Source organism: Gymnogyps californianus, chromosome 9, assembly GCF_018139145.2.
Source record: "Gymnogyps californianus isolate 813 chromosome 9, ASM1813914v2, whole genome shotgun sequence".
In the NCBI taxonomy this organism is placed as follows: Eukaryota; Metazoa; Chordata; class Aves; order Accipitriformes; family Cathartidae; genus Gymnogyps; species Gymnogyps californianus.
This window is the reverse complement of record NC_059479.1, coordinates 6,682,299-6,694,590: the sequence shown is the minus strand read 5'-3', so window position 1 is coordinate 6,694,590 and position 12,292 is coordinate 6,682,299. Positions and strand designations below refer to the sequence as shown.

General features: G+C 40.1%; 1 protein-coding gene across 1 annotated transcript in view; it reads right to left on the bottom strand.

Moving 5' to 3' along the window:
- The window catches only part of DIAPH2 (diaphanous related formin 2), a 265,679-nt gene extending 258,302 nt beyond the window's left edge, over window positions 1-7,377 (bottom strand). Inside the window, exon 1 of the mRNA XM_050902012.1 lies at window positions 7,256-7,377. Within this exon, the coding sequence (XP_050757969.1) occupies window positions 7,256-7,375 (120 nt within the window). The 5' untranslated portion in view covers window positions 7,376-7,377. The remainder of the gene's footprint in view (window positions 1-7,255) is intronic.
- Window positions 7,378-12,292: the final 4,915 nt, after the last annotated feature.

The window sequence follows — 12,292 nt, the reverse complement described above, 5'->3', positions numbered from 1 at the left end:
TTTCCATCTTTGATGTCCTCCATATCTGATAACTCTATGCAAAGAACACTTACAAGCAGCAAACATGCATCACATTCAGCATACCTAATACTTTCTCCAATACCATCTTGTCTCCAATTATTTACTCTGAGGATCACTAAAAGGACCAAGAAGGGAACCTTACAAGAAAGCCATCTGTCACATGCATCACCTTGAACTTCCTCTTCTCCCACTCTCCCCCAGAACAGTCTGAAATTAATAAAAAAATACAGTTTCCTATTTACACAGGAAGAGCCCATATCTAGTAGAAACTCTCAAGAACATTTTTGTTTTATATAACAGAGAAGGTGTGGTGATATTACAGTATGCACTACACCTTAAGACCAAATATTACCACACCTAGGTGGACCGAAGACCTTCAGTAGCTGTATCAAACCGTTCAACATTTCCCACATGTGGGCTTGTTCCGGAATTGAATTTCCAAGGTATTTCTCAATTTCTATAAATCAGATGAGTTTATGATTTATATCACGATGTAGGTTACAATATCATTTAATTGCCATAGCAAATCCTTTTCAGATCTGCCCATGCGCATACAATGTGGTGCTTTCACACCACGTCCAACTAAACAGCTATCATGAGAAGACAGCTGAAAAGCAGACACAATCATAATTTAATAGTCCTAGTGGATGAATTTTAGACAAACAAATAGAAAAGGAGGAATTCTAGTGTGCCATAACACTAGTCTTATTAGTTCTAGCAAATAATCAAATAAGAATAAATAATAAAAGGAGGCTTTTTGACTGGTTCAGTTTCACGATCTTGTCTGTCCCACTGCTGCACAAAAACTTAATTCAGTAGAGCACCAAGGTGGGTATGGAGACAGCTTTTTTGAGGCAGCAGCACAGCCTTAAGCAGATTCTTTCATTGTCACCCCTCTCTCCTATACAATTAATTAACAGTTAACAAGTATAATATATTGCCTTGCAGACTGTGTTAGTACTACTTCTGTCAAGCAAGATTCTGCTTCTCTACCTATTCGGAAGTTACGCTTGAAAGTTGGAAACCTAGAGGTGCTCACTCCACCAATACTGTAGGAAAAAGCGACTTGATCACAAGATCTTAAGTAAAAGATCAGTTTGATACAAAAATAACATGCATTTTTAAGACCAGTTAGCTTTGTCTACCTGCAACTTTATAAATTGCTACACAAATACTAAAGAAAGTCCTTCAACTGTTAAATCTTCTCTCAAAATTATCTGCTCTACCACCATAGCCCTTTATAATGAAAAACTTATTTCCTCCAAAATGAAGTTACTAAATTATTAAAAAAAAATACTGAATGCAAAGAATGACCATGATATACAAGTTGTAAGGAACTGCGTAAAAACATTCATTTTAGTAATTTCCTAACTTCTTGTGGTTTTAAGTTTGAACAAGTAAACTGATGAATAACCAACTGAAATTCTCAGTTGCTTCAGCAGCAACTGCCATCTCTTGTTCTACTTTACCTCTAAATTTGGACAGGGGTGAAAAGAATTAGAGGAAAGTTATTAGCCATTATGGCTTACCTCTAAAGAACTGCAATTGATGCAGAAAAGATGAAGTCATCTTGTAACCCACCCAACATTTTTAAGCCTATCTTTTCCTTCTACTGGGTCATCAGCAATCACAATATCATTAGCATGCTTTACAGGCTATTTGTAATATAAAAACAAAAGTTCATGCTCAATAACTTGGATATTCCGCACCACAGTGCTTAAAATCTCAGAAAACATCACTTCTATTTGACATGCACACTGTCAGTTCTCACTGTAAGTGTCTTTAACATTGCCTAAGTGGAATCTGCTTTGTTTGCAAAGCTTCCTGTATCGTACAGAATAGCTCTACAGTTTTGTCTTACAAGTAGTAGTTCAGGAAGTTTAATTACCACAAGCAGATAGGTTTATCACTGTATCTACCACCTCATTTAAACAGTGTCAATATCAATTCACATTAAAAGCTAAAGCATTTACCTAAACATGAGCACCAAGCATGCCCTACCCTACCATATTAGAAGTAGTGCCTAATCAGTATACTTTTCAGCAACAGAACCAAATTTTCCCAAGACATTAATTTTACTCTTCAGTAATGGTTGCACCCTAACTAACTTCACTTGCTGGCATATCTTGACTTTGATCTAAGACAACCAAGAGTCTTCTAAAACACAACCATTTCAGTTCACTTTTTCCTCAACCATATACTTGAAGCAAGAACCCTCTGCAGGCATGCACTGACTTTACTCAGAGACACTATGATCTCAAACGTAATACATCTTATTCATTTGCCAAAAATCTCTGCTCAACCTGACTCATAGTTCATGTATGCAGTATACAAACGTCTAAACAAGTCATGTGTAAAAAGCACATTATCTCTCTACAGGAGAATGAATGACATCAAACAACCTTAGGAGTCAAAGGTGATGGTACGATGTAGGTCCTGTAACACATAGCCTGTCTGACAGTGACTGATACACCTAATTTGAAGCACTCGTTAACTCCTGCACTGATATGGGTGGAGCAATGTAGCCAGGGAAACCTATCCTCCCAAGCACATTCAGTTTACTTCTGTTTTAAAGCTAACTGATAAAAGCTTTTATTCCACTGTTTGACGCTAGTTTATGGCACATTAGTCAGAATGTTGAGTTCATAGCTTTTGATTCATCTCAAAGCTCACGGGGTTTAAAAGACTTCAGTATTAAGCATAAACAATTTCTGCTTTTAAAACAAAGTACGAGTTGCTCCTTGTTGGATGAATCACCAAATCCACTTGCTCTCCAATTAAATAAGCTCTCTCTTACCCCTAACAATTTGTTCTTCATGTTACACAAGATCTTTCTCCTAATCTACTTTTAAAGACAGCATCACACTCAGAAGACAGCCTCTTTCAGAAATTTAGTCTGTAGCTAAGTGGAGTATCTATCACTGAACAACTACCACACAAACCTGAAGTGAACTTGGGGGTAATGGAGCATGCTTTTTGCGTGGCACTAGCCACTACATGCACAGAAATATTTCTACTTATGCTAATACTAAACCAATACGATATAGTATTAACTTGTATTAAAAAACACCCAAAAACCACTGGCCATATTAACTTCTAGTTAGCCACTGTTCTAACAGTCAGGAAGCACCACAAATCCTGTTACAACATCTCTTTTCAAGTACTGATTCATAGAATCACAGATGTTTGAAAGGATCTCATTCCTTTCTCAGTTTAGTCCAAACTCCTGCCCAAAAAGCAGGGTCAACACCCAATTCAAACCAGCCTGCTAAAGGCTTTGTCCAGGTCTCCAAGTCTTGAAAACCTCCAAGGACGGAGACTCCAGTGTCTCTGGTCAACCAATGCTTAATCATCCTTCAAATGATTTTTTTCCCCCCCTTATACTCAGTCTCCTCTCCAGCGACCTCTCCTGCTCCTTTTTATGACCTCTGTCTCCCATTCTTCTCTCATGCACTTCTGTAAAAAGCCTGGCTTCAACTTCTCAGCTAAAAAGATTAACAACTTGATAAGACTTTGGGTTCAGCTAAGCTACGATAGCTATGTCAAGTCAGACCCAACACTTTCAAGCACTTACCAATTTCCTAGGTACCCAACAGAATTATATACTTCCCATGTGATACTGAAGTGTTAAGGAGAGCAAACATTATCTAAGTTAAGGATTAACAAACACAGGAATCCCAGTAATCTCCCTGACAACCTTAATTTAGTCTGTTTCCCCTAGTATAACAAGCATACTTTTAAACAAGCAAAACAAGCACATTGCCAAACCCTGTTAAGAATGTAACTGCTCATTGCCATCTCATGCCAGCCTATTCTGAGGGCTGGCATGAGATCAGATGACTGTTTGCCAAAACAATTTATTTTTTTTCTGCCCATTTCATTGTAAACAAAAGTAATGACAAAAACATCAGGCACCCATTCCCACCTCCAGTCATTGTGCCAGCAAAAAATGAGGAAAAAAAAAAAAGATTAAATCAGAGCTCCTTCAGCAGCTGTGATGTGTCAAGGTGCTCATAAGACAAACATTAAACTTTAGAAAAATACTCCAGTTTACACACTACTAGTATAAAAACTGGAATTAAATTTTTATTGTGCAGTTCTGTCACTTTCAACAAATTATATGAAACGTGAATGACTCTCAAAATGACCTAAAGCAGAAAAAAATGGAATTAGTAGTTCTAATATAGCCCATCTTCAATTATTTGTGTGCATATGTACACATCAATTATCTTACAGAAAAATACTTTAAACCATCATTTTCTTTTCTAGCACAGATCCTCTCTTGATAGCCTAGTGTTACTTCCTGTCAATCAGGAATAAATGCCATTGATCAGGCTTCAGTCCTTAAAAAAACCCAAATAACAAACAAACAAACCAACCACCAAACCACTATGCTTCTGCAGGCCAAGCACCATTGCCCACCTTTTACTTGCAGATGGAGAGCGTGGGGAAACAAAAACTTCCACCTTCTTCTAGAGTCTCCCTTCCCCCAAAATAATGACTTCAGCTTTCCCAGCTCCCAGTCACCTAGAGCCATTTTTAGTCTATCGTATAAAAATCATTCCCATAGACTTCTTCCCAATGACTTGCCTAATTTCAGCTGCTATGCCAGGAATTAAAAATAAATCCTCTGTTATATGTAGTTGCACACCCTCTCCCACAAAGCCCTTGTTCAGCACTCCACTTGATGGGTGAAATAAGTTCTGGAAAAGAGACACGCTCCTCGCAGCACACTGTAGAGCTCCTTGAATTATACACAACAAACTGACAGAGTGCAGGTTGATTCATCTCTATAACTCTACTGAAACTTGAATTGTAAGTTATGAAGCTGAACCAAGAAAACCTCCACACCAAACTCTGAGAAGCTTTGTATACAAACTCAGCGATGACACTTGCACAAATAGTGTGGCTTCTCTTACACAAGTCCCAAATATACCTTCATCTTATTTGCACAGTGAAGAGAACAGGGATGAGGTACAAGTAAGGTTGCTCTCTGAGTACCTAAAGATATTGCTAGCCTCAGTAGAACCAATTCCTCATTCAAAATTAAAGCCAGCAAAATCTAGTAAGATTATTCTCCTATATAATGGATGAAGCCTTTTCCTGATTACAGTCTTGTTCTTCCCTTGCAAACCCATGGCAGTAATTGATATATGTGGCTGTCCACTCACACTGCCTCAACTTAAAACACACCTGAATCCCACCCCTTTTCTTCCTCAGAGGTAAATCCCTCTTCATGTCAGTGTTATACACCGTTTGTGTACATCGTGTCCAGAACAAAACAAAACAAACAAAAACAAACAAACAAACAAACAAAAATCTACTTTCCTATTCAACCCATTCACTCAATTACATTATCAGAGGCTAGTCACTTTATCTCAGGGCAAAACTATCTTTCAGAAGGTATCCGATTCAAGCAACATACCACTACTCTGATCCGTGTTGCTGCTGGACTGTAATCATTCCCTCAAGAAACAAAAGTATATGACTGAATATGAAGTCGAATATTAACATAATGTACTTTTTCCACTAAAGGTAACAATAAAAGTCTATTCTAGTGAATCTAGAATAACTGAAAAGAACATGCAATGGAAATAGTTGTCCTGTTCAATCTAATTTTGAGCTCATTTCACTTCGATTTTTTAAATTACATATTTCTTTCAGAACAAAGTGTTCTCCTCTGCTAGAGCAAAATTCAAATTTGTGTCCACAGCTTCCAGTGGAAGCACTTTCCTGTGCGATTTTTAAATCACTTCCCTGCATGCATCTTCAAGCAGCCTTCCTAGATATTTTAGCTAGGAAATAGTAAAGGTAGTATAAACATAAACAAACATCTTGTTTATATGAAGAAGTTTGTTTATATTTATCCTACGCAAGGAAGTACGAGTTTGTTTCCAGTAACACCATAAAACAAAATAAGACATCATATTTGGTTACCTTTTGCTAAGATACACATGGTCACTTTGAATACAAGCACACTTCAAGTTATTCAGTATTCTGGCTTTCTGTCATCCTTTTAAATAATTGTAACTTCAGTAACTTTTCAATGCCTCATACGTTACGAATTTAACATCTTCCCCACATGCATTCTAACTTAGTTTTCAGGGACAAAAAAACCCCCGCAGTTCTCAGGCTGATCAGCCGAAGGCTCTGCTGCACTATGCTTGATGAAATGAACACAAGGTGGGAGCACTCACATATTCACTTAGTTTTACCACTATCTGTGAAAACCCTTGCACAGATTAAATAAAGTTTGTAACTAGTATTCCACTCAATAAGAAAAGCCACATAAGTTTTAAGTGTCTGCTACACCACTGCTCTTGAAAATCCATCAGAGAACTGAGCTAAAATGAGTTGATTCTAAGTTAAAACAAATAAGTGTAAGTAACAGAAGGGAACAATTACAAGTAAACAGTCATATTAACTGGTTTTGCTGCTACTGCATTTATGAAGTGAGATACAATCCAGTGCTGTTGGCTTTGAAATGTACCTATGTTTCAAGTTATCAGGCCTGTAAGTAGAAATATCTTCTTTTAAGTCAAAAAGCACAGGCATAATGAACAAACTCTACACTCCTAAAGAGAATTTGTGTGCTCAGAAGCTTGTCAGATCTTTCCAAAGAGACTGGACAATATCCAAATTTTTAAATTATTTTCACATTAATTCAGAAGTTCACTTGGGAAGCAGATCGCTTGCATCATAACCACCGATATTCTAGATGATTCAACCCAGACAGAAAAAAAACCCCACAAAACCTGTGGTCTTTCACTCAAAAGGTGAGCAGGACAGAGGTTACCCCAACAGGTCCTGCTCACAGAACAACGTTGTTACCCCACCTCTCCCCAAAGGGATGGCCCAAGCAATACCCCGCCGAGAAGCCTCCCCGTATCACCCCCCTCACGGAGAACATGGGAATTCCCGGCTCCTGTCAGCGACCACCCCCGGTGCGTTACCACACCGAGGCCCTCAGCGCGCCGCACGCCCCCCTCCAGCTGTCACCTCCCTCTGCCAAAGAGCACCCAAAAACCGTCACCGAAGCTCAAAGGATTTTAAAAAAAAAAAAGAGCCTTTAATTCCTGAAAGCCCGGCACCCCCCAGGCCCGGCCGCACGCCCCTCGTCCCCAGATTCTCTACTTGGGAAGCAACAAGACGGCATCCGAGCCTCCTCCTCCCCCGCCTTCCTCCTCGTCCCCAGGCCGTCCCCTGCCCCCTCCCAGCCCCACAGCTCGCTCACCAGCTTGGGCTTGTTCCGGCTCTCCTCTTCCGCGGCGCGCCCACTCCGCTTCGGGTTCATCCTGCCGGAGCTCAGGGGCTCCTCGCCGCCGCCAGCGCCCGGAGCCGCCTGCCCCTCCATCCTCCCACGGGCTCTGCGCCCCAGCAGAAACCCCCTCTCTCACCGGGGCTGTATCCTCAAGGCCCCATAGGACCAACACGCACCACCGGGCGTCTCCCCGTCCCCTCCCAGCCGCAGCTGGAGCAGTTCCTCGTCCTGCTGCCCCGCCGCCGCCTCCTCCCAATCCACCGCCTGAGAGACGCCAAGCGCCTCCACGCATGCGCGCCGCCCGCCCCGCCCTATCGCGCATGTGCATGCCCGGTGCGCATGCGCCGTTTAGGAACGCGGAGGCAGCGGTACGCCGCCCGAAGGGCGGGAGCTGAGAAGGGCTGGCGGTGCCCGTCCAGGAAATGGCGGAACTCGGGGGTTTTGCACAGAAACGCCCACTAGAAAGGTGAAGTGCGAAACAGAACTGACCGGTCCTGGCTTTGGCAGCACGGAGCCGGCGTGGAGGTGGATTTATCCCGAGGGCCCCCAGCGGAGTCGTTCCTCGGGTTGCTGGGAGGAGGAAAGGCCGAGACTGGTGCTTGGTCGTCTCCTTTCAGAGGGAGTTGGCTGGTCCGTGGGCGGGCAGAGAGCTGAGGCGGCCGGAGCCGGCTGGGGTAGTACGGGCTTTCGAGAACGCGGGACGGCCGGCGATGGCCGTGGCAGTACGTGTTTTCGAGAAAAGCCTGGTCTCCGTCTGATCTTCACACAGCAGCTGCTGGGCCCCATGTGCGGAGTGCCCAGACACTTCACACACGGAGGGTTTCCTAATGAGGTGGCTCTGACTTAAGTATGCTTCCCTGTATTTTATTTTGGAAACACACGAGACACAAGGGATAACTGTGATATTCTAACTAAAACTGAACTATTGTTACCGCAAACAAAAGACTTTTTTCTCTCAAATTTGAGAACTCCAGTCCCCAATATCGGAGTCATCTACACGTGCTCATCGTTCACAACAATGAAAAATTGCTTACACCATTTCTGTGGATTAGAGAATCCCTTTGGCTGAGCGTCACTGTGTAAACTGAAGGTTTCTCAGTATGGATGGATCGGTGTGGATAGTGGCAACAAGGATCACATGCCTGATTATTAGAGGGCTCATGTTGACAGGTGTCTTTGTATTAATATAATCATTATTTTAAAAAGAGAAAAATCCCCATTTTGTGTTGGTATGGCTGAATCTACGCTTGTTAAGTTATACTGAGAAAACAGTAATGAAAACAATCGTGATCTGTTGTTTTGGTGGAACAAGGTCAATCTTTGGAGTCCAAATTCAGATACAAACGTATTACTTGATTGCCCTCTAGAAAAGGGTCCCAACTCAGTGCTGCTTCCACAGTGGGCTTGTTCTTTTAAAAAGGCAAGTGAGACCAGTACAGTGAATCTTCCCCATCTCTGTCTAATACACACACAGTTAAAGCATGCCTGAGATTCATGTAGCTCTTTGCATTTCTTGTGATTCTCTGAGGCTTACCTGAGTACTGGATGAAGTATTTTTTTTTTTTAAATCCAACGGTGAAAACCTGCTGATAAAATCTGACAATACTAGCTTTCAAATAAAATGACAGCTCTAAAACTTGCAGGGGTCTTAAAATCGGAGTAGAATCTTTGCAGCAGAAGTTAGTAGATTATAAAACAGGCCAGCTCCATCAAGCTGCTCAGTTCTAAACTTTCCTTTGGGATGCACCTCTTCTTTTTAGTACACGTTTTCCTTTTATTTCATTTTACTAAGTATTTGGGCATAGTTTATGCTATCTTAACCACACATAACTTTAGAATTATGAAATTAATGAAGTAATCATGAATTTAATCACTTGTTTGCAGTGACAGGCAACGTAATGTTATTTCCAACTACATCAGTTTATAATTTACAGTGCATCATTCTACAGCAACAGTTTAAAAACAATTTGCCAGTTTCAGTTAAAAAGAAATGCTCAGATCTGTTTTTTTCTTCTCTTCAGTTAGCCCTAATGGCCATTTTGTTTTTCTGTGCTGTCTTTATTTGTCTGTATTAAGCAGCACCCATAACTGGAGCAGAAAGGTCAGCCATTCCAGAGTCGGAGAAAACAGAGAATAATTTCCAACTGCCTGACATCTCTGTGCACAAATTTAAGAGGTTTTTAATTCAAACTCTGTAGCACTATTTGTTCAGCATAACACTTAAGTGCTTAAGAGCTTTTTTTACCCAGATTTTCTGAATTTGCCACAATACTACTCATACTGCTTTAGTCAAGTCTTCTTCAGTAAAACTTTTACATTGGACTGACCTCTAAGATTCAAGAGCAGCAGGCAGAACATTACAAAAATACTTTGCAGTATGAGTGAAAACAAGTGCACGTGGCAGAACGCAAGAAAATTGAGCAAATGTACGTTCGGGCATTGAGTTAATTTAGTTTTTGATGGAGTAAAACTCAGATCACATTCGTGATCTTAAGCAAAACAGGAAAAAAAGCACTGAAATAAGGTTTAGGGACTACGCACATTACATTGAAAAGACAAGACAAAACATTTACTATTTTTAGTGCCGGTATACAATAATAACTGTACCCTTCTCTAAGTGATGGAGAAAAGATGTGCAACCATTAGGCTATAGCTACATCACTGTGATGAAAGAGCTACCCCACAAGTATTCTTAGTTCCTCTTTTCCTCCTGCCGTGTGCCTGCTCTGCTGGGACAAATGGCTGGTTGGTTAGCACAGTTATTGTCGGGTTTTTTTAACTCCAACTTACAAATATTTTGCAATTCTCCACATAGGGTGCTCAGCTGTGACTTAAAATTGTTGTTTGAGTTGTACAAAACATTGCTACAGGATTTTCTGGAGACCTGCTTTTGAATAGATTACTACAAATCAAGCATCATTAGATCTGCTTCACAGCCACCTCAGCAGAAGTTAAAGCCTACCATGTTCTTTTTGAAGATGTTTTTAGTCATACTCCAGCATTTTAGTATTCTTTTTTTTTCCCCCCAGTTTCCAGGACCGAGAAACAAATATTCCAAGTATGAACCGAGAACCTATGAGCATATAAACTCTGCAGGCAATTCTAAGCAAAAGGAGTGAGGTGAAATAATGCAACTACCCCAATTAGGAAAATTTAAATGGAAAAGCCCCTCCACACCAAAACAAAAAAAAAACCAGAAAACCACAATTCTGCTTAAGGCAACCAGTCAAACCTCAGATCATTTTGGCAGTCAGTTTGCAAAGCAGTATTTTGGCCCGTCTCCGAGAGCAACATAGTATGGCCTGAGGGTGGAAACTAGTAGTTGTATAAACTGTTCTTAACTTGGCTTCATCTGTGAAGAAAATGTATTTTAAAACTATGCTTTTTACAAAAATTATTTCACAACGTTAAAAACATGTAACTATGAAAGGCCACTGCTGTGTAGATGCTAACATTTCTCCTTGTGGTTTCGCATGTAATCTCAGTCCCATTCAGTCACATAACCACAACAGCTAACAGTGACAGAAAACTGCAAACGTGCATCTGTAAAGAAAGTCTTACAGCAAAATGATCATAGACTGATACACATGAGATATTTTGAGCCTCCCCAAAACATGTACTATTTTCTATCTGAATTTGAACGAAATAGGCCTTTGAAGATGACTGGCTGACCCAGCAATATAAGAATTTACCACTCTAGCACCCTCCCTCTAAACATATAAAAAATACAATCGTGCAAGGTTCCAGAAGACACACACTCCAAGTATATCTGAAAAAGAAAAGGATTCTGAGTTTATGAGATTTTATAAATTCAGTGATAGAACTTCCATTTGCCAGAGAAGGCATAGGCTTCTGCTTAATGATAGCAGTTCTAAAACAGCGGTAGTCGACTGGTCACCGAACCAGCTATTCAGATTTCAGTCCTTGAGAAATGTTCTATTCTCCAGGTTTCTGGTATTGAAGAAGAAAGTTAACAATGTTGAAGTCTTTGTCCTAACTGCACTGGGAAATAAAAAGAAAAAAGGAATTGTTCTGTACACTGCCATGACAGAACTCATACAGTATTTAACTTAACCACAAACAGGAAGCATGCTGCTAAGTCACCCAGTGGTACATTCCCCAGCTTTTCATCCGAAAATTCTGTATCATTAGCACAACCACTCTGCCACAGAAAACATACCACAATCCTTCCACTACTCCTGTTGAGCTGTAAACTTCTTCCAAATTGTCTTGTCTCTTTTCCTGATCAGTATCATCACTGCAGTCGGTTTTTACTCTCCTGCTCCTTCCCCCTTTTTGCAGTTTTAGTTGGAATCTATTTACGTTTAGGAATTTAAAAAATCCCAAAATGTATCTTCAGAAGGAAGGCAGTCTAAGATTGTTTACAGTGCATGAAAATGTGGTAAATAATAAAAAGAAAACCACAGGGTATATGGTTAATAGCACAGGGTATGCTATTAACAGGTAGGAAAATAGCATTAGAAGTATTAACTACTAAGCAATAGAAAATCAATGAAGAGCATTATTTGCATATGAATAGATATTCCCTATTGACAAAATAACCTCACTTTCTAAAAAATACTCTGACTACTTAATAAATATGATTTATTTGCAAACCTAAATCCAGAGAAAATCCACTCACTGATAATTCCAAGAAATACATGTTTGCTAAAGCTTTATTTAATCTAAACCAATAATTTCCTGGCCTGTTAGAGGCAATAATTGTACTTTCTATAGTGTTTCTGTGAATTAAGTCACAAGAAGTTACTGTCATATTTATACAAACTTTGTTAGTGAAGGTACATTAAAACATCCTATATTAACCATTAAAACAAAGTGACATTTCATGTTAATCATGAACAGTATCACAAATGTTAATTAAAAGCACAGCTAATTCTGAACATTTCTATAAATGGATAAGGATTACAGCTTCGGCAAGGTTAATTTTTTATGGCTCCAGCTACGTTTTGTTTTTAACCAGCTGTGAGATGGCTGCACAACAGTTCACTT